The sequence below is a fragment of the Podarcis vaucheri genome, assembly GCF_965113315.1.
Source record: "Podarcis vaucheri genome assembly, chromosome: 2".
In the NCBI taxonomy this organism is placed as follows: Eukaryota; Metazoa; Chordata; class Lepidosauria; order Squamata; family Lacertidae; genus Podarcis; species Podarcis vaucheri.
Genome location: NC_138760.1, coordinates 65,407,809 through 65,435,381, shown reverse-complemented (window position 1 = coordinate 65,435,381; position 27,573 = coordinate 65,407,809). Strand labels below are relative to the sequence as shown.

The 27,573-nt window shown below is 43.5% G+C and overlaps 1 protein-coding gene and 1 long non-coding RNA gene across 51 annotated transcripts in view; one reads left to right on the top strand and one right to left on the bottom strand.

The window, feature by feature from the left end:
• The window catches only part of COL23A1 (collagen type XXIII alpha 1 chain), a 318,897-nt gene that overhangs the window by 288,439 nt on the left and 2,885 nt on the right, over positions 1 to 27,573 (top strand). For 47 of the 50 annotated variants that reach the window (XM_082211538.1, XM_082211515.1, XM_082211524.1 and 44 more), the window contains 18 exons: positions 2,601 to 2,645; positions 4,036 to 4,113; positions 4,923 to 4,946; positions 5,665 to 5,718; positions 6,347 to 6,391; positions 7,165 to 7,254; positions 8,710 to 8,799; positions 9,994 to 10,044; positions 11,289 to 11,354; positions 12,471 to 12,497; positions 13,988 to 14,014; positions 14,931 to 15,002; positions 15,107 to 15,160; positions 16,638 to 16,664; positions 17,446 to 17,499; positions 18,261 to 18,347; positions 19,293 to 19,355; positions 20,887 to 20,925. In XM_082211538.1, coding sequence (XP_082067664.1) covers positions 2,601 to 2,645; positions 4,036 to 4,113; positions 4,923 to 4,946; positions 5,665 to 5,718; positions 6,347 to 6,391; positions 7,165 to 7,254; positions 8,710 to 8,799; positions 9,994 to 10,044; positions 11,289 to 11,354; positions 12,471 to 12,497; positions 13,988 to 14,014; positions 14,931 to 15,002; positions 15,107 to 15,160; positions 16,638 to 16,664; positions 17,446 to 17,499; positions 18,261 to 18,347; positions 19,293 to 19,355; positions 20,887 to 20,925 — 993 coding nt within the window. The remainder of the gene's footprint in view (positions 1 to 2,600; positions 2,646 to 4,035; positions 4,114 to 4,922; positions 4,947 to 5,664; positions 5,719 to 6,346; positions 6,392 to 7,164; positions 7,255 to 8,709; positions 8,800 to 9,993; positions 10,045 to 11,288; positions 11,355 to 12,470; positions 12,498 to 13,987; positions 14,015 to 14,930; positions 15,003 to 15,106; positions 15,161 to 16,637; positions 16,665 to 17,445; positions 17,500 to 18,260; positions 18,348 to 19,292; positions 19,356 to 20,886; positions 20,926 to 27,573) is intronic. The other 3 variants (XM_082211501.1, XM_082211502.1, XM_082211504.1) reach the window with 2 other exon arrangements.
• On the bottom strand, positions 16,671 to 27,573 carry LOC309525934. Its single transcript, XR_014216585.1, has 3 exons — positions 26,725 to 27,573; positions 20,364 to 20,498; positions 16,671 to 17,457 (listed from the first exon to the last, which is right to left on the bottom strand). It is a non-coding gene; the product is annotated as an uncharacterized lncRNA (long non-coding RNA).

The window sequence follows — 27,573 nt, the reverse complement described above, 5'->3', positions numbered from 1 at the left end:
TTTATTTGCTCTGGTAACAGGAAGAAGCAAATAGGTTAGTTTGGAAATACTGTATCATGAAATCAGGATGGAATGTAAAATAGCATAAGTATCTTTGTTTCACATGATCAGCATAACATTAGCCCAAGGAAAATAGAGAACTGAAATATTTTCAAGAGTTGGGAGTCCTTTTCCAAAAAAATAAATAAATAAAAGAGAAGAAGAGGAGTTTGGATTTAATATCCTGCTTTATTTCTACCCTAAGGAGTCTCAAAGCGGCTAACATTCTCCTTTCCCTTCCTCCCCCACAACAAACACTCTGTGAGGTGAGTGAGGCTGAGAGAGTTCAGAGAAGTGTGACTGGCCCAAGGTCACCCAGCAGCTGCATGTGGAAGAGCAGGGAAGCGAACCCGGTTCACCAGATTACGAGTCCACCGCTCTTAACCACTACACCACATTGTATCTGTAATCAGCCTCTTCTAGGGCATTGTATCATATGAGCTGCAGGTTTCTTTATTACCTGAAGATTTTCTGTTCCATGGGTCACCAATGAAGTGTCCAACATAGAGAGATTTTTGTGGGGAGGATCTTTCTGGAGATTGCAGCCAGGCTGCTCTTACTTCCACTGCCCACCCCCAAAAAATAAGCTTGGAGGGGGGGGGAATGAATTTCTTCAGATTGCAACTGTGCCCACAAACCCAAAAGGGATGGTGACCCCTATTCTATTCTGAATGTCAGGCTCAAAGGAGACCTATGGATGAAATATAAATAAATCATAATCTCCATTTAAGAAGGATGCCTAGTCTAGACTTGAGTTAAAAGTGTATTTGCATTTAACCTGCAAGTTTTTTGAAATGCAAATTGCTTTGGGGGGAGCGTTGTTGATAATTAGTAACGTCAGAGCTAATATGGAGAAAGAATCTAACCCTTCCTTCCTCTGCTGAGGGGCTGAGGAAATCGCCTCTGATAATCCCTATTTGATTCATAGAATCCTAGAATTGTAGAGTTGGAAGGGACCCTAAGGATCACCTACTCCAACCCCCTGCAAGGCAGGAATAGGCAGCTGTCCCATACGGGGATCACACTTGAAAACTTGGCGTTCTCAGCCCCAGGCTCTAACCAACTGAGCTCCTTTGAAATAAAATACCAGATACAGAAGAGGACTGTTTTCCCTGGACCACAGCAGAATTAAATTCCCTCTCCATATTGCCTCTGGTAATTATCCTGCCCACCAAGCAATTACAATTTGCATTTTCAAAAACCTGCCATGATGCACACAGAACTGCATTACTGTAGGAACAGGAGGTCTCGTTTCAGCCTCCTACTTTTTCAGTCTTCCAGGAAAGAAGATAGGTATGATATGAAATGATAAAACAGTAAACTGCCCAGCTGCATTGAGCTAGATGCCCCTGACATATGTTTTTGTTTTGGTAGTTCACTGCTAGTTTCTCTTCTCTACAATATTGGGATAAGCTGTTAAGAGCTCTTTTGAGGCCCATCTGAGTCTGGGACAGTATAACCGCATCGTCTGCATAGAGTAGGATAGGCAGTTTTTTGTCTGCTAGTTTTGGGGCGTGTGTATCCGCTCCTTGTAGGTGGTCTATTAGGGAGTTTATATAGATGTTGAACAAAAAGGGGGCCAAAATGCATCCTTGTTTAACTCCCTTTGTTGTTCTAATAAAATTAGAGAGTTGACCTTCTTGGCTGCATCTTATACGAAGTCGTGTGTTGTTATACAGTTTGTATATGACATATGACCATAATGGAGATCCCTTTCTTGCTTTCTGAAGCACCCACCCAGCTGAACTTATTAGCTTTTCCCCACTGAAGGAGGAAGTGGAGCAAGCCAGCAGAGAGGGGGCAAAAATGTATGGCTTGAACCAGTGCAACATTCATTGGTGTGCTTCTCTGTTCGATCAGTTAGGAAGATGGGAAAAGAGTGTTCTTTTAATTGTTCATTCCAAGATAAAACATTTTAGAACTGATTATGTAATTTTTCATGAGTCTTCGTCTTGAAGTAGGGAAAAGGAAACATTTGTTTATGCTACGTCCATTTAAACAAGTTGCTAATCCTTTAGAGCTGATCTGTATTTCATGAAGTCTGCATCAAACTTACCTTCCTCTTTATTAGGTTATAGCTCTTTTTATGCTGGAAAACCAAAGAACGTAGTGTTTCAGAATACCTACAGTAAATGTGGCAACTATCTTAATTTATAAAGATTTGACATGCTAGAGTGTCTTTTTGCTATTTGCCATGTTAATTTTTCATAAACCACAGAGATTACAAAAAGATATATTTGACAGTGTAAGCAATGCAAGCACAAAATACAATATGTGAAAGCAAAAGTATAATCATGACATGCTTAAGTTTATATGCCAGGCTAATTTCTTGTTCAAAAGTTAGTTGGTTTTGCAGCAGTGTGGTGTGCATATTGTTACACTAAAACCTGCAGGGCGGTTTTATTATCTTGTATCTGATTTGGCTGATTTGTTTTGCAGCTGGATTGTGTGAAGGTCTTTTAAGCCTGCTATTGCTTATGCTGTGCTCCTCAAGACACATAGATATGTGACGTATCTTGTCTCTGAATCAATATTTTAGAGTAACAAACATTTATTTTCAGGGTGAACCTGGTGAAAGAGGAGCAGATGGACACATTGGGCCAAGGGTATGAATTACTTTTGTTCTTTCATTAGCTTGCTAAAATAAACACTCAAGCTGAAAGAAATCCTTTCCTCCTCCCAGGAGGGGAGGGGTTGTGAGCGGGAGACGATTCCTGTGTCATGCAGGGGGCGCTCCGCCCCCTGCTTCAACTCCAGGGCTGGCGTGCCATGCCCCTCCCCGGCTGGGCACCCAATAGGGAAGCTCAGGGGGCGTGGCTTGCTGCTCAAACGCAGCCATCCCCACCATTGCACACACATTTTCTTCGAGTCTTTACTCAATTACCTTACCCATTAACCTTACATTCTGTGTCCACGTGTCTTTATTCCCCAAGCGGGGATCGGGTCCTCGAATCACAAACATACACTGTGAGATTTGTGGAAGATAAATTAACTATGCAAAAGCTAGGAATTTTCCACGTTGGGAACAATACAATCAGTATAAATATTCTGGAGTAGAAAATGGTTTCCTTCAGTTTCAGTCTTTGACATTTGTGTGTGGACTTTTAAAATGGGTTGGGTACTAGTTTTGACTTTTATAGGCCATTGAAAACCTCAAAGGGAGGTTCCATGTGCTATGACATCTCTGCCTTCCATATCGAAGTGCGTTCAAATCATTTTGCACCAGGACCTACGTCATGAATCATTGTCAGGGACTGGCACTTCTCTGATTACAGAGAGAAGAGGGCAAGAGATTGATCCAGGAGGAGGGGGCAGTTATTTATGGTGTTTGGTTCCACCTGCGAGGCTGGAGCCGGGGGGGGGGCTGGGGGCTTAAGAGAAAAGGTCCAACAGAAATGGAGGTGGGTGCAAGATGTGTGAAGGGACAGTAAGATTTTGACTGCAGCCCTAGACACACTTAACTGGGTAGTTCCATCATTGAACTCAAAGGGGATTTACTACTGAGTAGACATAGATAGAGAATTGCACTGTTTGGCTGCAGCCCTATAGCTGCTTTCCTTTGAATAAGGTCCTTTGGAATCTGACTTCTTATTTACTTCTGAGTGAACAAGCATAGGATTGTTGTGCCAAAGCATAGAGGAACAAAAATATTTTCATAGCTCATGACATTGAGAGTGTGCTTGGAGGATTTCCCTGGTGGAGGAATTCCGTAGTTGTGTTGCTACTACTGCAAAAGCATCTGCCAAGGTTATCTTAACTAATGATGGCTCTAAGAGCAGGACCTCCAGTACCCAATGGGCCTTAATGGAACTGTCACAGCATAGGTGGTTTATTCCACTTTCATCCAGTGAACAGTTATTATCTAGACTGTAGCAATTAAAGCACCGTATTTAAGTATGAAACTAGAATTTACTGTGACTTCTTAATAGCATGTGAAAAGCAGAAAATTATTTATATTCCCATAAAGTTTACAATTACCTTTTCTTTTCTTTGTAGGGTCCTCCAGGCCTGAAAGGAGAACAGGGTGATACAGTAGTAATTGACTACGATGGTAGAATCTTGGAAGCTCTCAAGGTAACCTTTATGATAATAATGTAATAATTATACAATTTGTTTCAACATGAAGTGGCACTAAATTTTAGTAACATAAGAAGAGCCCTGATACATTAGACCAAAGAGTGATTTGGCTCAGTGTCCTGTTTCCCACCTTTGGAAAGCCTACAAAGAACGACATGATGGCAAGATTGATACTCAAATAAGAATCAAAAGTCCAACATACAAGCCAGTTTGAGGAATTTGGGCATGGTCCACAGAAGCCATAGCAAACTGTCCACATTGCCAGAGCTTTTTGCTACAACTCCACTGCCAAATCTGTCATCAAAAGCAAGGGACAATCAAGGGCAAAGGACCTTGAAAGAGAAATTTTATGACAAGGCAACAATGTTTGGATGCTCTGGAAGGAAGTGAGAGTCAAATATGGAATCCTTTATACAGTTCATGCTAGGCTAGTGCAATAATTTGTGCCTATGTTGTTTCAAAAGCAGCTAAGCTGTTCAGTGTGGTGACCATCAAAACTGTTTTTAGAAACCACTAGAAACAGCTGTAGGCAAATTCAGGCACATCTGGTGGGAGTGACTCACAAATGAAATAAGCAGCTCTTTGTTACTTAGCGGGTTGTAACTTCCATAATGACTGCAAGGAGACTGATTGGGGTAGAATTTCAGTTTGTCCTTTCAGATCAAATGGGGGGGGGGTTATATAATAATGTTCTCAACAATAAAAAAATGTTTAGATGATGGTCTTTTCAATTGGAAAAGTATTTGAATAGCATAAATATTTAATTCTTAATACATTTTAAAACTATTCTAACTGTTTTATAACAGGCTGCAGGGAAACTCAGATTGACGGTAAAATTGTTATGTGCCAGATTCCTGTGTGGATTTGTGTTTTTTTTTAAATGGCCTAGCATGTGGCTTTTCTGCTTTAGATTTTTTGATCATGGTCCTCAGAAATTTTCTACCAAACATTTGATTTCTGTTAACAAAATAATGACATAATCCCTTAGGTTGAATCATTGGCAGCATGATGTCAGACACGGTGATAATCAAGTAATGAATGTGTTTAATTGCTTTGTTTCATAGTTTCTGGCTTGCTTCTTTAAAATTGCATTAGGCATTATTTTGAAAACATGCTTCACATTTCATGTTGAAATCAGTGGGATTTAAGAGTGCTTACGTTTGGCTCACTATTCCCATCATCATTACATTAAGATGGCAGAACTCCCAATGGGAGTTGTCCTCTGTCCTAGCTAGGTGTTGCTCTAGTCATCTGCAGGGGAAACTGTAGCTGTGCTCTGGTGGTTGAGAATTCTGAAGACTCCTTTGGAGACAGGCAGAAAAAGCAGCAGGGGGGGCATGGAGCCACTCCCCACCTTTCTCTGTTGTTTCTGATCAGCCCCTTCCTATCCTCTTGGGGAAATTATCTGCATTATGGAAGATGGCCTTAAGTTGGAAACTAGATAACCTGCTAACCATAGATTTTGCTGCCAGTTGTTTTTCATCTCTGTTAATTCAAAATGCTTGTATTAACAGCAGTTAACAGATAATTTGCTGTCTTTTGTTCCAGGGCCCGCCAGGCCCCCAAGGGCCCCCAGGCCCCCAAGGAGCTCCAGGACCAAAGGTTGGGCTTTACTCCCTTTTACATAAAGTGTATTTTGTTCTGTACCTGATTGACAACACTGAGCTTGGTTTATATGTGAATCTTCTGTTCATGACATATCCCCTTGGATAACTTTGGGGGAGTCAGAGTGGTGGGTAACGTGTTCAGAGTTTCAAAGACTAGCAAAGGGAAAAGAATCTTAGCAAGTGTCTATAATCACTTGTTTGTGGGCCCAGGCATAGTGAGACCATGGTGGGATGTGCAGATGGCAAAGGAAGCAAGAGACAAGTGTTGGATTCAAATTAGGCCACAATTTTATTTGTTCCAGATGAAACAGTGTTGACAATGGCATTGGGCATGAATTGAATGATCAGCTAGCCCACATGCTGGCTGAAGATCCTCTAGGGCTGACCTAGTTTAATCTATATTTGGAAGGTTTGTTGAAAAGTCACCAGATCACAAGCTGTATAGGGCTTTGTCTCAGCTTAAATAAATTTGACACTTCCCTTGAAATATGTAACATTAATCATGCACCTTTAAAATATTGAGTACTGCAATATATAGTTCTTTGGTGGAGGGGGAAAAGATTTTTATTGGTTAGATTCATGATGTGGTCATTGCTCTGATTTATCCCGTTTTTTTGTTCCAGGGGGAACTTGGATTGCCTGGCCCACCTGGCGTTGATGGAGAGAAGGTGGGGGGGGTATTAATAAATTTGTATTCAATTGTGTGACTAAAGTTCTGTAATAGGCTGAAGCTACCTATGTTTGAGAGTTACTAAAGTGGTTGGAATGCATGCAGTCTTCAGAGGCAAATATAGGCAAATTACAAACTCTTCATCCTGCAGTTCTTCCAACCATTCCATATCCTTGACAACCTACTAATTTTTAATCTGCATGGCATGTTGAGTGTGTGTGTGTGTTAGGAATACAGAGACAATAATTGTAAATATATATATATTAATTGCAATGATTTTAATTTTGATATGATTTGGTCTCTATGAGGTTCACACCTGATTGTCATTTCCCAAATAAAGTGTTCAAGCAACTGGAATTAAAACTCTGCTCCACTCTCCAATCATTCCTGAGCACAGGGAGGGAAGGCAGTGCCATTATCCTATGTTGCATCTTTCCATCCGAGTCTTTATTAAGCACCCCTCCATGATACATGATCAAATTAGTGCAGTCAGTAATTTAATTTACATCTAATTCAAAATAAATACTTAAGATTGTTGTGTGCAGGATGAGTGTGTGCATGTCCGAATCTTTATTGAAGCTTCCTGTGCTTTGAAGTGGTCACATCCACGTGATCTATTAAATTCCATTCCACTTCTTAATCAGTGTTTGATTGTCAGCAGTTCCTCTAACACAATCAAAATAAGAAATATTCTAACAGAGTTACACTGGAAAATAATGAATACTATTAATTAAAACCCAATTATCTTACATCCCCCCCTTTAAATTACAGGGTCCTAAAGGTTCGAAAGGAGACCAAGGAAGCTCCGGACTCATAGGACAAAAAGGAGAGAAAGGAGATGTTGGCATGAGTGGTCTCCCAGTATGTCTGTTTTCGATATCTATTACTAAATACTGTTTTCACAGATACAGTTGTTTGGTATACAAGGTGCATTACACACACACACACACACACACACACACACACACACACAATGGGAAATGGGTGTGTAAGTCCCTGCTGTAGCGTCTCTGATAATCTGAGGGGTGGGGAGATTCCTGAAGGAATTCATAAAGCTGCTTGGAAAACAAGGTTAGATTCCTAAATAGAGCCTCCTCCCAGAGGCTCCCTGAGAAAGTCATGGTCCACACTTTAAAGAGATCAGTAGGCCCTTTTTTGGCTGGAGCCTGGAATGGCCACTTTGCCCTCAGTCAGGGTGGCATCAGCTGCTGCAGTTCTCAGCATCTGTTCACTAGCAGGATTTGTGTCCAGCCTGTCTCCTCTTTCCGTTCTATTTTGGCACCCCAGGTTTTTGCACATCCCACTAACTCAGCGAGTATCTGGACAAGATGTGCAATCTGATAGGTAACAAGCAGCCTGAGGTTTCTTTTCTTTTCTTTTTAAAGTTCCTGTGACTTCTTTTGGCAAAACATCTCCCTCCCCATAAATTCTATCCTTCAGTTTTAAAATCTGCATTTGTGTTTATGGGTGGTGTTCAACTAAGGTTTACTCAGAGGAGACCCATTGAAATTAAGGAACAAGACTGAGTTAGGTCCATTCATTTCATTGGTTACTCTCTTGTAAAATACCACCCTCTGTGTTCCCAGCATTCTTTCTATTGCTGCATCTGCACTCATAATGGAAAAGGGCACCGTATTTTTCGCTCTATAAGACGCACCAGACCATAAGACCCACCTAGTTTTTGGAGGAGGAAAACAAGAAAAAAAAAATATTCTGAATCCCAGAAGCCAGAACAGCAAGAGGGATCACTGCACATCGATCCCTCTCACTGTTCTGGCTTCTGGGATAGCTGCGCAGCCTGCATTTGCTCCATAAGACACACACACATTTCCCCTTACTTTTTAGGAGAGAATAAGTGCGTCGTATAGAGCGAAAAATACGGTATTTGTTAGGGGACTGGGGTGATAGGTGTAGGTTGCTACTTGAGCAATTACATCTCAAAGTAACAGTCAGTGATGATTTTGTTGTCCACTTGTCTTCAGTGAGTATCGGTCCTTTTAATAAAAGAGCTTTCTGGTGCTTCCATTCAGCACCTAGCGTTTACATATGTTTTGTGGGCTGACAGATGTTTCTAGCAGGCTGTATTAGGAAATTATTAATTTTAGCTTATAGAAACCTGTTAAAGGAAAGTGTCTGTCAGTATATGTGTATAACAGACATGATTTTCCCTTGCCAAGTCTGCCAACCCCTTTTCAGAGTTCGCAGAGTTGAATATGGAGGGCTGCTTTGGGTGGGCATGTGCAGAATGTGTGTGTTCATAACTCTAAATCTATCTGGTGATGAGGGGGGGAAACATGCTGTTCCTTTACATTGTAGGGTCCGAAAGGATTAAAAGGAGACCAAGGAAACCCTGGAATAGCGGGAGAGAGAGGAGAGACAGGAGAAATGGGCTTGTCTGGTCCACCGGTATGTCTGTCTTCAACATAATTCGGGACTAGACAGTTGTTATAGATGCTAATTACCAGAAAAAAAGTTAATTTTCACTTGTGTGTATTATGTATCAGGGGCTTAAGAGCATAAGCATAAGAAAGAGAAACATAAGCCTCGCTCGATCAGGCCAAAGGCCCATCTAAGTCCAGACTCCAGCATCCTGTTCTCTGAGTGTCCAGCTCGATTCCACTTGTGAATCTCTTCACCTCACACTGCCTCTGACAGTGGAGGAAGAGCATAGATACACTAGCTAGTAGCAGTTGATAGCTGTTTCCTCCATATGTTGTTCTACTCATATTTTAAAGCCATTTGAGTTAGTGGCCATCACTGCCTCTTGTGGGAGCAATTACCATGGTTTATCTGTGTGTTGCGTGAAAAAGTGCAGCACAATTCAACCCACACAGACGTCAATAAATCTGTCTTCAGATTTTTTAAAGGGCTAGCAGTGATTAAGCCATACTTAGCTCCCTGGAGTGGGGAGTTCCAAAAGCATGGAAGAGAGTCTTATCCCCGTTACCTGGCAGTCTCGTGGCTGTTGCCTCCAAAGCCAATGCTTTGGCAAGCTCAGGCAGATACAGGTGACCCTTTAGATAACACTGCCTCTTAATCATTTGAGGTTTTATTCATATGCCAGCAGGATGGGAACTGCTTTTTTGCAGTGTTATGAACCTGAATCCTGGAGTCAAATTAGGGAGGTGAATTGTTTTGAGTCCTTCCTGGGAGTGAGGGTTGTGATTGGGTGGGAAGGAGCCATGTGACTGGCCTCACAGACATGGGTTGCAGGTGCATAGACATCCACATGAGATCTCGCTATGAAGACCCGTGGTTGATAGTAGTTTATATAGATGGGACTTTCTACAAGAAACATGAAGAGCAACAAGCACATTGTATATAGCCACTTACAGTGCTGTCGTGCTGCCTACTATTTCCTAGCACAGCTCAGCTGGAATTGCCAGGCATAGGGGAAATAATTCACCTTCCATTTGCCTGTAACTGACACAATATCATTGCCAAGAAAAGTTCAGCCCTGCAAGGAAAAATTCCCACCGAGAATTAATAGGTTTAGTAGGTTAGTTTAGATAAAGAGAATCCCCACCCCCTTCTTATTCCACAAACTTTATATCTTAAAATACATCCTCAGACACCAGACTCTTTCTTTTTACCATTTAGGGCATTGATGGACCAAAAGGAGAACCTGGCGCCCCCTGTGAGAAGGATCTTGTAAGTTGTAAACATACTGAGAGTGACGTATGTTTCGTTTATCTGTTCTATTTCATTTATATTTATATCGCCAATAAGAAATGATCACAATGCAAATACAAAGTAACACAGAGCCAATAGGAAAACATATTTTAAAATTCCTAAATCTGTTACATCGTACAAATCAGCAGTAAGATTAAAGTCCTGTGGGTTGTACATCAAATCAAAAGATCCAAAAGACCTATGCCCAAACACTATCAGGAGGGGCACATAGTGTGAAGAGGTGCTCCTTAAGCAAATGATGAAACTGAATATTTGATGGCACATAGCTCGCCTCCAAAGATGACAAATTCCATATGGAGGGTGCCACCACTGAGAAGGTCCCTCCACTGGGTCACCCCACTTCAGGTATTCCACACTGGCAGGACAATAGTCACTTTTTAATATGAAACAGGACTTTTCTTTCACTGAGACTCCACATTACAGGTTCCTGAATTTTTGCAACAAAATTAATACGTGTTGTGACAGTCTTTACTTTTAATAGTGTTTTCAGAACCCAAGTCAAAATGCATTCATTTGGAAATAAGTCCTGTTGATTTCAATGAGAATCACTTACCAATAAACATCATGACCTAAAGACTGCTTCACATGCTAACAATTTCCCTACAGGCAAGGAACTTTCTTCAACACAGCAAGTATTATATATGTCTGCTGTTTTCTGCCTGAACTATCTGTGTACCTCAATACCTGTGTATAAATCAAATATATATGGTAGGCTTTCCAGGGTGAAAAACTATCACATCTGATTCGAATTTAAATTGTTTGCCTAAGATACAGAAATGAGGTCAGAAGAGCAGCCTTAGAAATGGCCAAGAGATTAAATTTCAGTCTTCCCCTGAATGGCCTGCCAGGCCATCTTTGCACACACCCATCAGCAAGGCATTGGGGAGAACAGAGCACTATTCAGCCTGTGGGTATTGGTTGCATGTGCATACTGCACCCATAATAACCTGGGACACGCTCATTATGTGTTACGTTAGCTTTTTTAAAAGAATGTTTTTTTTAAAAAAAAATGACTTTTAAAAAACTTTTTTTTATTTAATGTTCTTTTAAAAAGTTTTTATTAATTGCTTTGTTCTCTATATTTCTTAAGAGCATTTTCATTCACCAATAATTATTTTTCATTCTAAATGTGTTGGTTTTTTATCATGCCCATACAAGTCTGTATTCTGTCAAATCACTTCACTGTGTAACAAAATCCATAGGTGCAGATCATAGCTGAACCAGGACCTCCTGGCGTTCCAGGTCTACCAGGTCCACCAGGCCCTACGGTAAGTCTTCTGTTTTAATACTCAGATTATTTACCAATTTACAATCTCTGTGGCTCTATCCTATCCAGGGAGGTTTGTTTTGTGTGCAGATCAACAACCGCTGAGTGTACAAATCTAAAATACTTAACCACTGAGTTGTTGCAATAAAATCAACTTAGTACTTTAGCAAATGAGATAATTTTATCTCTAATAGTTTATCTACTTTTTCTGTGGGATAAGCATGGAATAACACCTGGCAGAGTTGGGAGCCAAAAAACAAAACCCCATTAACAAGGGTTTCCATGCAGCTATGAAATGATTCCTTGTGTGACGTAAAGTGTTTGTGATGGAATGTAGTGCTAAAGGCCCAAAGTGCTAAAGGCCCAACAGGATAGATGCTGTGCTGAGAGTATGCCCAGAACAGCTAAGCTTCAGTAAGCTTGGATCCCAATATGCTCAGCAGGCATTTTACTGCTGACTCTAGTTGTTTGACAGGAAGGTTGATCCCACTGACTATATATAGGAGAGATCCAGATAGTCAAACGTTTCCTTTGATATAATTAGCCATTAGATCAGATCCTAAACCTTCCAGCAGATGGCAAGCCCATACCAGAGCATTGACTTGAGGTACGTAAGCGGACTGTAAGAACTGCTGTGTGGTAATTTCAGCACATATCTGGAGAAGGGGAATTTGGGGATCCAGTTTGAATAAAAAGTGAACAATGTACACTGTTAAACATTTTCAGTCTTAAAATTTATTTCTCTTTGTTACAAGTGTTTGAATGTGGACATTTGTAGCGACACACATATTGGTGATCACAGATTGGTAAGACATTTTCCAGAAAAGGATGCACATTGCCATAGGAAGTATATTTATGAATATTTGGCAGGGGACGGTGAAGTCAGGGTAGACTCCTTTCTACAATTTTAGAATCCCTGACAACTTCATCATACATAGATAGATCAGTTAGATCAAACTTTTATTTTGTTTAGATTGGGGTGGGTTTTTTAACCCATGATAATGGGGGGGGGGATAGAAACAAATGTATTCTACCTCGAGAGGAAGTATGATAGCTGTGTGTACAAAATGAAAGATTTACTAGGATTCTTTAACAAATGAACTATTGCTTTCTTTAGGGTCCTCAAGGAATACAGGGGCATAAGGTGAGTCTATTACCTAAATGCCATGTGATTTTTCCAACCTACATTAAATGCCTTTGTTGAGATCATGGCATAGTAATATGTGCCCTTGCTTGAAATTCTGCTATTTTACTTCTTGCTGAATACAATTTATTCGTGTTATTTAATTATATTGTTGCCAAAGGATACACACTTGAGCCTATCCCTACAGATTTCCTGGGGAGGGGAATGTTATCCTTCCCTTTCTTCCTTCAGTTATTTCTAATGTTAAGGCAAATAACTTTTACATTTGCCTTAGTCCATGAATGATGCTTGATACCATTTTCTCTTGTAATTATTGTCCAGTAGCACCTTAGAGACCGACTCTGTCATGCTTACACCCAGAACAAACTTAGTTGGTCTCTAAGGTGCTACTGGACAATTTTTTATTTATTGTAATTATGAACCTTTAAAAAAAATAAGGGGAGATATATTGATCAGTTAATCCTTTTGAATATTGGCCAAAATACTGCATCATTGCCTACTTCAGCAGGTAGGCAAACTAAAAGTTGACAAATAAATAAATGACAGGTAACATCAAAAACATGCTGAGACATTTCACTTCACTGTTTCCTAGACCTTCAATGAGTCTGTGTCCTCAGCATGTCAGTCACCTCCTGGCCGTTCAAACTCCCTTTAGAGTTGCCATTTATTGACACTATTTTTAATACATTTACTGATAATTTTTATAAGACAAATGGGACATGACAGAAGCAACCAGTTTTACTCTTCACCTGTTTTCCCTGTTCATATTTAAAGAAAGGGAAGCGGTAGGATGTAATTTTTTATGACACGATTCAGAAAAGATGAACAAAATGGACCACTTTGCCTCTCATCCCCATTTTCCCCAGAGCAGTGGGCTATGGCAGGGCCAGGATTGAGCTACCTTTACCAACCAATCTATTTTGATATAAAAATTAAACACACAGCCTCACTTTAGAGATGAACAAACGTGGCTGCCCCCTGGTTTTTCTCACTTGGCTTTAGGAGTTGATATTTCTGTCTGAAAGGAAAGTTTCCATGCTCACAGCTTCCTTCCACACTGAAATACAATGTAGATTTCTAAAGAAAAATGCAATGGGTTATATGGTTTCATCTTAAAGAATACTTTTAGAATGGTAACTTTAAGATGTGCACCATTCACCAAAACCTGGTGTGGAACAACTGCATTTAAAGTTCTAGCTTTGTGCCTTATTCTTTTCAGGCTATAGGTTGGCCAGTAACATACTAAGATGACAGCATTCTAAAAAAGAAAAACAGTTAGGCCTGTCTACTGTAGCCACATCCTCTGAATTATGCAGGCATATTTGCATGGGTGGCTTCTGTTTCTCTCTACATCTAAATAAAATGTCTGAAAGATAAATATTATGGCACAGGCATTGAGGATTTGAGGATAAGGCTTGAATTACAGATCAACTTTCCCCCCAACCTCCCTTGTATTTTCTTTTCTCATATGCATCATTGATATCTTGCAGGGTCCCCAAGGAATTCAAGGACACAAGGTGGGTCACTAAGATTGTTCACACCATTTATGAATTGAACTGGAACTGAGCACGAGGACAAACCACTTTGACCAACCACTGAAGACTAACTAAGCTTATCCTAGAGCAGACCCTGCCCTACAATTAGGCCAAATGAGACAGCCAGCTCTGTCAGCAGATGCTGGAAGGCAGCAGGGTCAGCCTCCCATGTTATTTTCACCCAAGGCCCCTGGCCTTACCCTTCTGTGGGAAGACAGAGGTGGGCGGGTGTGCCACGCTGCCTTTCCTACACCCTTAGCCCATTTCATTGCCAGTACTGAAGTAAGATTAAGCTGCAAGTCCAGTCAGCATCTGTACATGGAATGGGGAGGTGGGATGCCATCTTGTCCTTCAGCTCGGGAAGCAAAAGGCTGAGATCTTTCAGTCACTGCCCAATCTACCACCAGTCAAATTCCTTTCTGATTCAGACCATGTGAGTTTCAGAAGCAAGAATTCAGGAATGTTCATAACTCATACCTTTGGTTTGAAATTTTCTTATGCAATCTATTTTTTTAAAATGCTTGTATAACTTTATATAAGCAAATAAAGGGTATGTTTGCACTTGCCCTTTCCCACAAATCTGCTGCTGCTACTGCTGTTACCAAGATCAGTGTTTCATTGTTCTACTATCTCTCCCCACCCCGCAATCTCTTGTTCCTCTGTAAACAGGTGCCAAGGCTGGAACTGTGCACTCTTGGTCTGGTGCATTATTATAATAGGGAGCTTTTATTTGTATGTTGATTTGCATTTCCTTTAATATTTTTAAAAGATGCCTTGAGTGAAATTTTGATAAACTTCATTTTAACTTAATTGAAAAAAATGAATTGGGCATAAAGCAAGTGATTTTTTTAAAAACCAACCAGTTGAAACCCTAATAAACGTATTTGTTTTTATGCAGGGCTCAGATGGTGCAAAGGGTGCAAAAGGTGAAAGTGGTCATAAAGGTGAAAAAGGTGCCCCTGGACCACATGTGAGTAGTAGTATAAAATCTGCAACATCCTTGTGCTCCATTAGAAGAGATGCTTTGATAGCAATATTCCAAGGCTTTTTCTAGTAGTTTTCTTTTCTCTCTAGGGTCCTGCTGGTACTCCTGGGCTTATCGGTTTACCAGGCACCAAAGGGGAGAAGGTAAGAACACATATGGATCTGTTATGGGAAATGGGTTAACGCGTTCATCCACCACAGTCCTCCAAAGGGATACGAAATGACTCATAACTGTATTTCATTTTATTTGAAACTACTAAATTTTAATGAAGTAGAAAGCTTCTGTGTTACATAAAAGTTCCTTACAGGCAAACTTATTTTTTTTCTCTAAGTATTATTGTAATGGTAGAGAATTTGATAAGAATAGTTATTGAGCCCTACATGGAAATTTAAAACAGATTTCAGACACCTTTTTGAAACCTCATAATTATTGTGTGGTCTTTTTCTCAGAAACTTCCCATCAGTGTTGCAGAGAGTTGTAGCAGTTAATTCTGCTGTAAAAGTGTAAAAGTGCATATGATTAGCTTGTCCAAAGTATAGACATCATATCTGAGTCAGTGGTGAAATCCTGCAGTTTTCTGTTTTGTTTTTTAAACGATTTGTCTGTGGAAATGGAAAAAATGGAAAATGGAAAAACAACACAATAATAGTATTTCCTCTTTGGTTGTTTTGTGTTACTAAAATTACAGAAGTTCTGTTAAAACAAAAATGTGTGTGTTGTCCAGATGCTGTACGCAGGGGCCAGAACCCAGTCAGCAAAGCACTTTTAATACTTACAGATTTCAATGGGAGGGAGCTAGGTATCTGCTTAACATAAATGTAACCCACTTAACATGGGGGGAAATTCAACATTGCACTAAGGCAGTTTTTCCATCAGGGGAAGCATTTTGGCTTAACAGACAGAATGATATCCTCCCTCTGTGTGCTGCTGTGGATGTTATCCCAACCACCCCCACCCACAAGCCAATTTCAGGGCAGCACTGAAATTGTTAGTACAGGGTGGGGAGGGGAGAAGCATAAGTCCTTGCGCAGGACTTCCTCTGACGGGACCCACTAGTTCAGGGGTCTGCAACCCGCGGCTCCGGAGCCGCATGTGGCTCTTTTACACCTTTGCTGCGGCTCCGGGGCGGATACTAGTGAGGGGAGGAGGCGCATTGTGTGCCCCGACACTCCCCACTGTGGCAGGCGCTGTACTGGCTGTGACGTCGCATGGGGGTGGTGGGTGCATTAGTCACACACCGTCCTGACGTCACCTTCCCGCCCGCTACATTGTAAGGGGCTTGTACACTGGTCACTGCATTGAAAGGGGGCATGTACGCTGGTCACTGTTTTGAAGGGGAGTGAAGAACACACACACACAAAAAGGTAACTTGTTAATTTAACGTTTATTTCTATGGGGAGGAGTAATTCTGAGGGGTCAAACAAAGAAATAATAAAAAAGTGACAAAAAAGTTATTTTTATAATGACGAGTTTTGCGGCTCCCAGTTTTTTTTTCTTCGGAAACGGGTCCAAGTGGCTCTTTTTGTCTTAAAGGTTGCAGACCCCTGCACTAGTTGAATCTTGCCTATGATTTCCCACTCTCACCAGTTCACTGTCTCCATTTCTTTCTCTTAACCCTAGGGAAAGCCAGGGGAACCAGGATTAGACGTAAGTAATGAGTATACTATCTATAATATCAGTATGTCAGCAAACAATGCAGGAAGCAATTAAACAGAATTTTTCATGCGTTATAAATGATTAGTAGAGGGAGGGGTCATGACTGTGTAGCAGGGCAGATGCTTTCATCTCAGGTTAAGATTCGCCTTTCCTGGCCAAGGGTCCCTGGTTGCATTGTCAGAAGCAAACTTCCACCAGCAGTCCTAAAGAGTCCCTTGCCATCATAACAGATGCTAGTACTGCTGAGGTGGACCCATTGCCTGATTTGGGGCGGATCTACGCTTGTCACGCTGCAGAGCAATGAACCACTGACAAAGGGAAGCTGCCACTGAACCTTATAGAATGTTCAGTTCAATAACATTTAGCAGGTCAATGTAGATCCAGCCTTGGTTTATACAAAGGTGAGAGAGGTGTCCCTGGGCCACATATGAGTAGTAGTATAAGATCTGCAACATCCTTGTGCTTCATCAGAATAAATGTTTTAATAGCAATATCCCAAGTGATCTTTTTTTGCACTTTGATCACAGCCTAGCTTTGTTTTTAATGCTGAACTTTATAAATGGTGTTAAGCTGTTCTGGGCCTTGTATGAGGAAGAGTAAGGTGCAAGAAATAAACAAACATGCACATACTTTTTTTCTGAAAATGTTTCATTGTCTCAATTCAGAGTGGTTGCTTTTAAAAAACAACAACCACCACCTTGTTTTTCCTTTTCCTCATTACCAGAACTATTTGGCACTAAACATATACTTTTTCCCCATGTTGCTCTTATAGGGTTTCCCAGGCCTAAGAGGAGAAAAAGGAGAAAAAAGTGAGAGAGGAGAAAAGGTCTGTATTGCTTCTAATTCACTGAGCTAAATGTCTGCCTCTAATTCATCTGTTCACACACAAAAAGTCCATACTCACTGACAACATCCCCTAAAATAAATGTTGGCCCTCATCTACATAAATGGTACTAGATATCACTAGATGATTTGTCATTATAGATTCTTTTAATACTGGAGATCTATTTACTGCATATCTGAACAGGGCCATATATTTCACCTTTAATCTTTGAGGACAGGGGAGCCCAACTATATCTTGTTCAATTGAAGCTAGTTCAAATTTGTAGAAATAGTATGTGGTCATATGCCAGATTTTGTAGGCGAAGCCATATGCAAGGCAAAAGTATAAAGCATTATGAATAGTAACCAGGTTTGTTCTTGATGTCCCACTTTGCTTTTCTCCTACTCCTGATTCCGCTGCCATGCTGCCAAGAGCAAAGCCATAGTCTGGCTAAGCACTGCATCCAAACCCAGGCAGCTTAGTAGTTTGCTGCTCACCAAATGAACCATGAGTGCTAACCAAGGTTTGTTCTTAAGTGACCACTGATGGACTGCATTCACACAGCAGGTTATTCTTTCTTTCTGGTGCTTCTCTCTTAATTTCTGTATTATATTTGAGCTTTCACATAATATATAAGCCACTTATATAAGTCTGTAATGGAATGCAAACAGGTGGACGCTAAATTCATGACTTAACAAGTAGTATTTCTCTCACTCCAATCTTTCAGATTATAAAAGAGCTTTGATTTTTCTGTTGTGTCACAGGGAGAAAGAGGACTTCCAGGTAGAAAAGGAGCAAAAGGGCAAAAGGGAGAGCCAGGGCCGCCTGGATTGGATCAGCCTTGTCCAGTGGTATGGTTTGATACTGCTGGGAATATATGTTTGTTTTAAATTATCTCCGTTGCTTTTTGACACCTGAAGCACAAAAGGGTTTCTGGAGGCAGACGCCTTTGAACTTGGATAATGGCAGAAGGCCAATAGTTCCATTTCGCTGGCCTTTCTTTTTATCATGATGCTGGAATGTCACTTTCTTGGCGTACATGTTTCAGGGTAGACACAAAATGGGAAAGGCACCTCATATGCAAATCAGCAATCAAAGAAAGGAACCCATGAAAAAACAATGTGACTGCTCACTGAGCTTAACAGTAGGAAGACAGAACAGAAACCAAGCACAAAATAGACACAAACAGATGGTTCGTTCTTCATCTTCAAGCCAGTTTTGATTTATTTCAGTCCTGTATACAGGCAGTGACCATTTTTGGCATGTCCAATATGTGCACAACCGCGTACAATGTGCCAAACCCAGAAGTGACCAAAAAACATCACAAATAGGGGCGGGGCAGCCTTAAATATCTTGAATATCATGGACAGTCATGCGGGAGTCAAATGCCAGTGGGTGTGCCCACAGACGAATATTGTTGGAGCGATGGATGTGACTCTTGTATTAGGCTGCGAATCTTACATTTGGCTGCATTTTGGCCATGCAAAAGTCAGAAGTTCTACACACACCTGTCTACACTACCTCCAGGCAAGTAAGAAGCATTCTTACAGTTGAAGGACACAAGGAAACAGCCCAAGAGGGTGTGGGGCAGGGCCAGTGAGGGGTCTGGCCTGGGGGAGAGTACAAAGGGCCTGATAAGGGAGGCCTGGGGGACCACATTTGCCCTCCAGGTCAGAGATCCCCCATGCTTAACATTTCTGTAAGCTTCTGAATTATTTCTTCACTTTTTTCTGTTCCTGCTTTCCTTTTTCTTTCTTATAAACTTTTCTGTGTATTTCTCCATTTTCAATTAACAGTTCATTTTTAAAGGGGAGCCAGGTTTACCTGAACTGGATGGTGTGGATATGCTCTGCCCTTTGGTATAGTATCCCCCCCCTTTCTTTCTTCTTTTGCATGAATTTTCCTGCATAACTTAGCCCTTTTCTTGCATAACATAGTCTTTTTCCGCTTTCTCCCTTCCTTTCCCTCTGGAACCTCCATTCTTTTATAGGAAAATGTGGCCAGAATTTGTCAGGTGTCTGTATGACTTGTGAAAGACCAAACGTTGTACAGACATATGGAAGAACTGACATTTCACAAGCCAGGGCACGCTCCAGTTCGTTCCACCCAGATTCATGCCACGTTGTGAAACTAAATGCTTATATATTTTTAATTCTAGAGTCTGGCTTTGTAGCCAAAGGTCTGTCTATACTTCTGGCTACTATAAGCTTAGCAAGTTGTATGCATGGACCAGGCAGTTAAATACCTGGAAGGGCAGAAGGAGGAAAACTTTTTTAAACTGATATGAATTTGCACAAACATTTAGTATGTGTGTATCATTCAGCCACATATTCCTGGATGTCATGGGGTTTGAAACACGTTCTTTGTGCAAATAAGTTTGAGTAGTTTCAGAGTGCACAGGTTGAAATCGGCAGCTATGCCTATTTATGTATCTGATACCACAAATGATTTTAACATTTCAGTTATCTAAAGCACTCTCCCTGTCTTGTGACTTCTGAATGAATGGCCAGCTTGCATACATTATCACATCAGACAATCCCATAGGCCAGAGTTATTCCGATGTTGTGAGCCTATTCCACCCCCCTCAAGAGCATTGCTGGATCTATAAAGATATAAAAAATGCCATTAAAATGCTATTGGGGTGGGGGGACAAAGACGCTCCCAAGGTATCTGCCATTGACTTTAGATTCTGCTCTACAGCACCATCTAGTGTCACATTTTTATAATGCATTTTTAACATTATAAATTGACCTGTGTAGCCAAGTCACAAGAAAGAAAATGGTTTGCAAGCAAGGAAAGTATTTTACAATTGATAGCCAGAAACTAAACCTGGAAACAGTATGGATAATATGCAAAGAATGCTTTACCTAGGATAGGTAGGGAAGATGTCCATGCTTCTGCTTGTCCATTGGCAACATACTTCCCATTTTGAAAGACAGCCATTCAGCAGTCAGTCTCCTGTGTCACAGAGTTGAGCTAAGAGATACAGTCTGAGAGATTGCCTGAAATAATTTTACTTATATTGGTACTGAGTTTATCCTTGTATAGCTCTTTCCTCCCTTCTTCAAACTCATATTTGCATGAAACAAAACATCTTAAAATCAAAAAACTAAATTTGCTTTAATACAGAGAGCTGATGAATTTTTAAGCAATTGTTTATGAATTTGAGTAATGGTTTTATTTGTCAAATTTATACATGGAATGTGATTTGTTCCTACATACCTACTTTTCAAACACAGCACATGGTTTTTGCATGGATATTTCCAATACGTTTATGGTAATGGTAGGTCTTGCAGATCCATCATAAATGGTGTGTGTGTGTGTGTGTGTTGCTGTTATGATTCATTTGGTGCTTTCCAAGAATACAAAATTGTGACTTACTTTTTGCAGGGACCAGATGGATTACCGGTACCAGGATGCTGGCACAAGGTATCGTACCCTACCTTAGATTTTCTCTTTGGCTTGAATTAAGATTGTTTGAATTAATTGAATTGAATTGAATTAATTGAATTGGCTTGAATTGAATTGAATTGGCTTGAATTAAGATTAAGATTGTTGCTTAGCAAGAGTAATAGCATGGAACATAATAGAGCTATTTTGTAAAGGGAAAGGGGGGAAAGGGGGAGAAAATGAACTGAGACAAATGTAGATATCTTTGCTAGATACCCACATATTAATATAGCCATCATAGAGGGATTAGAGCAAAGAGACAAGAAACTCTGCATTTTGCTTATGAAATTATAACTAAAATTAATTGGTCAGGAAACATACCAACTTATTCCTGCTTGATTCTATCTTTTTGATTCTATGCCTGGCAAATAAATCTGATTTTATTTCCATTTTAATGCCGACTTTGCATCTTGCTTTCATGTCCGCATTACGCTATATATATATTTAAAACAAATTTAGATTAGTGTAAATTTAGGGCAGAGCTGCCCATGATGGTGGCAAACCAGTGTCCTTGAATGCAGGCCACAATCACACAGCAGTAAACTTGTGCTGGCAGGCAGCAATTTCCATGAGAAGCAGAAGGTGAAAAGGGGCCCTCACCATAACCCTCTTCTTAAGTTTTTTTTCCAAGTCAGGTTTTAATACTAGAGCTGCATCCATTTTGGATTTCCATTCAGTATAGCTAAACAGGGGGAAACGTCTCTGCTGCCGTGGCTGCTGAGACTCTTTCTGCAAATACTTCATGCTCCCCCACACCTATATGGCACTTTTCCATGGGCATAAAGCCATGTACAAAAGTCAATTCCCCCATTTTAGCTCAGCTCTTATATGAGAGGTGAAAACAAAACAACCTAGTTGTTATGTACTGAGAACAATAGGATCCAAATTGCAGCAGTCTGATTAGTCCTAGAACAATAGGATTCAGAATGCAGCAGTCTGATTGGCCCTGGAACAATGCAGCAGCATGATTGGTTGGCAGGAACCACCCAATCCTGCTCCAGATTGAAGTGAATCCACAACCTGATTGGCTTACAGTAGAATTCTGGAATTAGCCAATCATGTGCAGCCCATTGTGTAAATAATGTATATAAGGCAGATACTGGGAGGGGACTTCCATTCATTCCTCCTCACCACTATGAGCTGAATAAAGAGCATGAAATCACTTTGCGACTCTGAGTATATTTCACTGGCGACGAGGATGGGATCCCGCTGAGCTGACTGCCACACACAGCACCGCAGCACCGCCACCTGCCGCACCGCTGCCTCGCACCGTGTATCCAGGCTTCAGCTCCGAGACACAAGGAACTCAGAATGGCAACCAACAGCAGCTTCTCGCCATTCAACCCAGCATCTGGAGACTGGGAAGCGTACGCCTCCCGTTTCACCTTCCTCCTGGAAGCCAAAGGGGTCACCGACGAAGAAGACGCCAAGAAGAGGGCAATATTCTTCAGCGTCTGCGGAGAGGAGACGTTTGAAATCGCCCGGGCTCTCCTTGCGCCTGAAGACGTCGCTACTGTTCCATACAAAACAATAATGGAACAGCTGAAGGGGCACTTTTCGCCACAGCCCTCAGTGGTGGCTCGTCGAAATGCCTTCTACGCAAAGCGACAAGCCCCTGGGGAAACCATAACTGGGTTTGTGACCTCTCTCCGCCAAGCCGCCCGGTTCTGCAACTTCTCAGAGCTGGAGAACATGCTTCGTGACCGCCTCGTCGGTGGCCTGAAGGATGAGAAGCTGCAACGACGCCTCTACGCTAAGAAGGACCTAACGTTCCAGGTCGCTCTGGAGGAGGCCCTGGCAACGGAAGCTGCCGAGAGGTCGACGCAAGAGGCACGGCCGAGCCTGCCATCCCAACCAAGGGTCCACCACGAAGACCTCACCGACGACTCAGGATCCGACAGGGAGGAGGTGCACCGAGTACAGCAGCGCACTCAAGCAGCGCACAGACCACAGCTGCCTCGACGAGAAGGAGGAAACTGCGCAAGCTGCGGGGAGAGTCACGAGAGGAGGACCTGCCGTTTCCGCAACGCAGAGTGCAGGCAGTGCAGAAAATCGGGACACATCGCCCGGGTGTGTCGGGCTCGGCCCACCCGACACCAGGCATCAGATGACCAACCCAAGAGCCCCAGGTCCCGGGGCCCAACGCACCAAGGCAACTCGACGGAGCTCACGGACTGCCAGGTATACCAGTTGCCCCACCCCAACGTAGAGAAAATTTATGTAGAGGTACAGATAGAGGGGGCCCCATGCCGCATGGAGCTTGACACGGGTTCAACTCTATCCATAATCTCGGCAAAGACCTTAAGGAAACTGTGTCCTACTGGGGGTCCCAAACTCAGGCCGGCCCCATTCACCCTACGGGACTTCCAGAAACGTAAGGTCCCCACAATGGGGGTGGGGACCTTCAGGGTGCAATACCGAGGGCGGACGCGGCAACTGGACTTGCTTGTGGTCAAGGGCCCCTACATTAGCTTACTGGGATTGGCATGGTTTGGACCACTGGGGCTAGCTGTCACCGGGGTGAACCACACTACCTTACAAGTGGACGTGGACGCCATATGCAAGGAATTTCCAGGGGTTTTCGACGGGAAATTGGGACAGTATACGGGCCCCCCCATTGCGCTACAGCTTGACCCCGCAGTACGACCGGTCAGGCTCAAGGCCCGCCGGGTCCCGTTCGCCTTGAAACCCCGTATAGACGAGGAATTGGACCGACTCGTGGAGCAAGGAGTGCTGGAGCCAGTGCCTAATGCCCCCTGGGAAACTCCAATCGTCACACCCGTCAAGCCTAATGGTTCGGTCCGCATCTGCGCAGACTACAAGTGTACCATAAACAAGGCCCTCACGGCCCACGCATACCCAGTGCCAGTGGTCAGCCATGTCCTTGCCACCCTGGCTGGGTCGAAAATTTTTGGCAAGCTGGACTTGGCCCAAGCATATCAACAGCTGCCAGTAGATGAGGCCACAGCAGAGGCACAGACGATTGTGACGCACAGAGGAGCGTTCAGAGTAAAGCGGCTGCAATTCGGGGTCAGCGTGGCACCAGGCATATTCCAGAATCTAATGGACTCTCTCCTTAAAGGGATTCCTGGTGTCACCCCCTTCTTCGATGATGTGTTGATTGCCGGGCCCACACCAGAGGAGTTTGAGGACCGCCTCCGCACCGTTCTGCACCGTTTCCAGACGGCGGGTCTCAAGGTGAAGCGGGAAAAATGTCTACTAGGAGTGCCTCAGGTGGACTTTCTGGGATTTATGGTGGACGCAGAAGGGGTCCACCCGACTGGGGACAAGGTACGGGCCATTTGTGATGCCCCCGCGCCCAAGAGCAAGACTGAACTTCAGGCCTTCTTGGGATTATTGAACTTTTACCATTCCTTCCTTCCCCACAAGGCGGCGGTAGCGGAGCCCCTACACAGACTCCTGGACAAGCGGGCCCCTTGGGTGTGGGGCCAGCGCCAGGAGGCCGCATTCCAGGCAGTCAAGGACTTGCTTGTCTCAAACTCTGTCTTGGCACACTTCGACGAGAGGCTGCCGGTGGTGCTAGCATGCGACGCCTCACCCTATGGCATTGGCGCTGTCCTGGGGCACCAACTCCCGGATGGAAGAGAGGTACCGGTGGCGTACTTTTCCCAGACACTCAACGCAACCGAGCGGAACTACTCGCAAATTGACAAGGAGGGTCTGGCAATTGTGAAGGGAGTAAAAAAATTCCATGATTTCTTGTACGGGCGGCCCTTCACCGTGGTGACTGACCACAAGCCGTTGCTTGGCTTGTTTGCCCCCGAAAAGCAGACCCCCCAAGTGCTGTCTCCTCGCGTCCTCAGGTGGTCAATTTTCCTTGCCAGCTACCAGTATGCACTGATTCACCGACCTGGGAAGGCGATGGGCCATGCGGACGCCCTCAGCAGGCTACCACTACCGGAAACAGGCCCTGACCCAGCACCTGCACAAGAGGTCATGAGCCTGGAGCTGCTTCCCGACCGCCCCATTCAGGCACAAGAAGTTGCACACCATTCCAAGAAAGATAGGGTCATCTCCCGGGTCCTGGACTGGGTGTGGAGGGGATGGCCCAGCAGCAGCCCCGGGCCAGAATTCGCCGGCTACACAACCCGCAAACATGAACTGTCGGCCCACAAGGGGTGCCTGTTATGGGGAAGCAGAGTCGTTGTTCCCCAGCCCCTCCGCAAAAGGATCCTCACAGCCCTACACGAGACACATCCAGGGGTAGTAAGAATGAAGGCCCTTGCCAGGAGTTATGTGTGGTGGCCGGGGATTGATGGAGAGATAGAGGCCTGGGTCAAACACTGCCAGGCCTGCCAAGAATCCCGCCCAGATCCCCCAAGGGCCCCAGTCCAATCCTGGGAGTCCGCCCGAGCACCATGGTCACGCCTGCACGTGGATTTCGCTGGCCCCTTTCAGGGGAAAACATTCTTCATAGTGGTGGACTCCTACACCAAATGGCTGGAAGTCGCACTGGTACCGTCCACTTCCACGTCCGCAGCCATCCGGGTACTACGCAGGCTGTTTGCAACCCACGGGCTCCCTGACACTCTCGTCTCAGACAACGGGACTGCATTTACGTCAGGAGAATTCCAAACCTTCACAGCACAGAACGCCATCCGCCACATCCGTTCGGCGCCGTTCCACCCTGCCACCAATGGCCAAGCAGAACGCATGGTGCGGACCACCAAGGACACCCTTCGCCGCATGACGCAAGGGGACTGGGAGTACCGCCTTGCCACATTCCTTCTAGCACAGCACAGCACCCCCAGCTCAACGACTGGCCGGAGCCCCGCTGAACTACTAATGGGTCGGCGCCTTGCAATCAGATTGGACCGCCTTCACCCCGATAGAGCTCAGGATGAGGTAGTGGTGGGGGAAGGCAGGAACCCCCGGACCTTCGAGGCCCAGGACCCAGTGTACGCAAAGAATTTTGGGGCAGGCCCAGCATGGGTACCCGCCACAGTCACCAGGGTCACTGGCCCAGTGTCGTACGAGGTGCTAACGGATGGGGGGCAATGCTGGCGCCGCCACTGCGACCAGATACGGCGACGATTCCCGGGAGAAACCCAGGAGGAGGACAGGTCAGAGGAGTCCCAAGGGAACAGCGGGGCAGTGAGGCCCATAGAGCAAGAGGGGCCAGCAGGAGAGGCAGAATCAGTAAATACAGAGAGGACCCGTGAGGCCGAAAGGACACCAGAACCAGAACCACGACTGAGCGAGCCGGTTGCACCAGACCAAACAACCCCATCACAGCCAGCACCCTTGGAACACGAGCCAGAACCTGAACCCCAGACCAGGGAACACCACAGGCCGCAACGCACACGTAGGCCACCGGCATACCTTGAGGACTATGAATGCGACCTCCCGGGCAGGACTGGAACTTAGAGGGGAGGGGTGTTATGTACTGAGAACAATAGGATCCAAATTGCAGCAGTCTGATTAGTCCTAGAACAATAGGATTCAGAATGCAGCAGTCTGATTGGCCCTGGAACAATGCAGCAGCATGATTGGTTGGCAGGAACCACCCAATCCTGCTCCAGATTGAAGTGAATCCACAACCTGATTGGCTTACAGTAGAATTCTGGAATTAGCCAATCATGTGCAGCCCATTGTGTAAATAATGTATATAAGGCAGATACTGGGAGGGGACTTCCATTCATTCCTCCTCACCACTATGAGCTGAATAAAGAGCATGAAATCACTTTGCGACTCTGAGTATATTTCACTAGTGCCTTTTTTTCTTCATTATTGTAACTCTTCCTATGTCCAACCAACCTTTTCTGAGAGTCTCTGTGCAGCTTTCCCCTGTAGTGTTTTGTTTTCAGGGCTACATATACAAAGAAGGGCAGCAAATGACTGGGTGGTGCTTCTGTTTCAAGCTATGGTAGAGAGGAAAGCAGTCCCAACCAACAGGATTGCACAAGCAGCCTAGAGATTATTACACATGTCAGGCATTATTAAGCAAGGGCAGAGCAATCCCTCAGACCTACTGACTGGAAAGGATCAGGATAGGATGGAGCTGTCTTTCTACCAGCAAGGAAAGCATGTGGACATAGATCTATTGCAGGCATAGATTTCCATAGGCCTATTGCAAGTGGTATTTCTACCCGCAGTAGCTAGTGTTAGGCTCAAAAATGGAGCATTTTAGGGACAGAATGGACTCAACACAGGCAGGGCAGAGGTGGCCTTCAGTCGACTGAATCCAAAGCCCATTCACTCCCGCAAGAGGCCCTGGGATTGGGCCCATTAATCTCCCCACCCTCTATCCCCTCCAAAAATTTTCTGAATAGCGAAAATTAAAGAAAATGGCGAGAATTAAAGAAAAAGAATCAGCACTGCTAGATGGAATAATTACGTTGCCTACTTTTCACCTTGGATGATACACACTGGTACAGCTTTGAAAAAAGTAGATAGTCTACTTTACTCCCTCCACATCCTCATTTAAGATTGCGCTTAGTGAGTTTAAACCATGCAATATATGATGATGATGATGATGATGATGATAATAATAATAATAGATTGAAGGCAGCAATGTCACCAAATAGTTGCAAACACTGTCTCACAGTAGATGAGAGTGATATGCATGCTATGCCCGTGTGTGTTTTTTTAAACATGTTTGTGTTC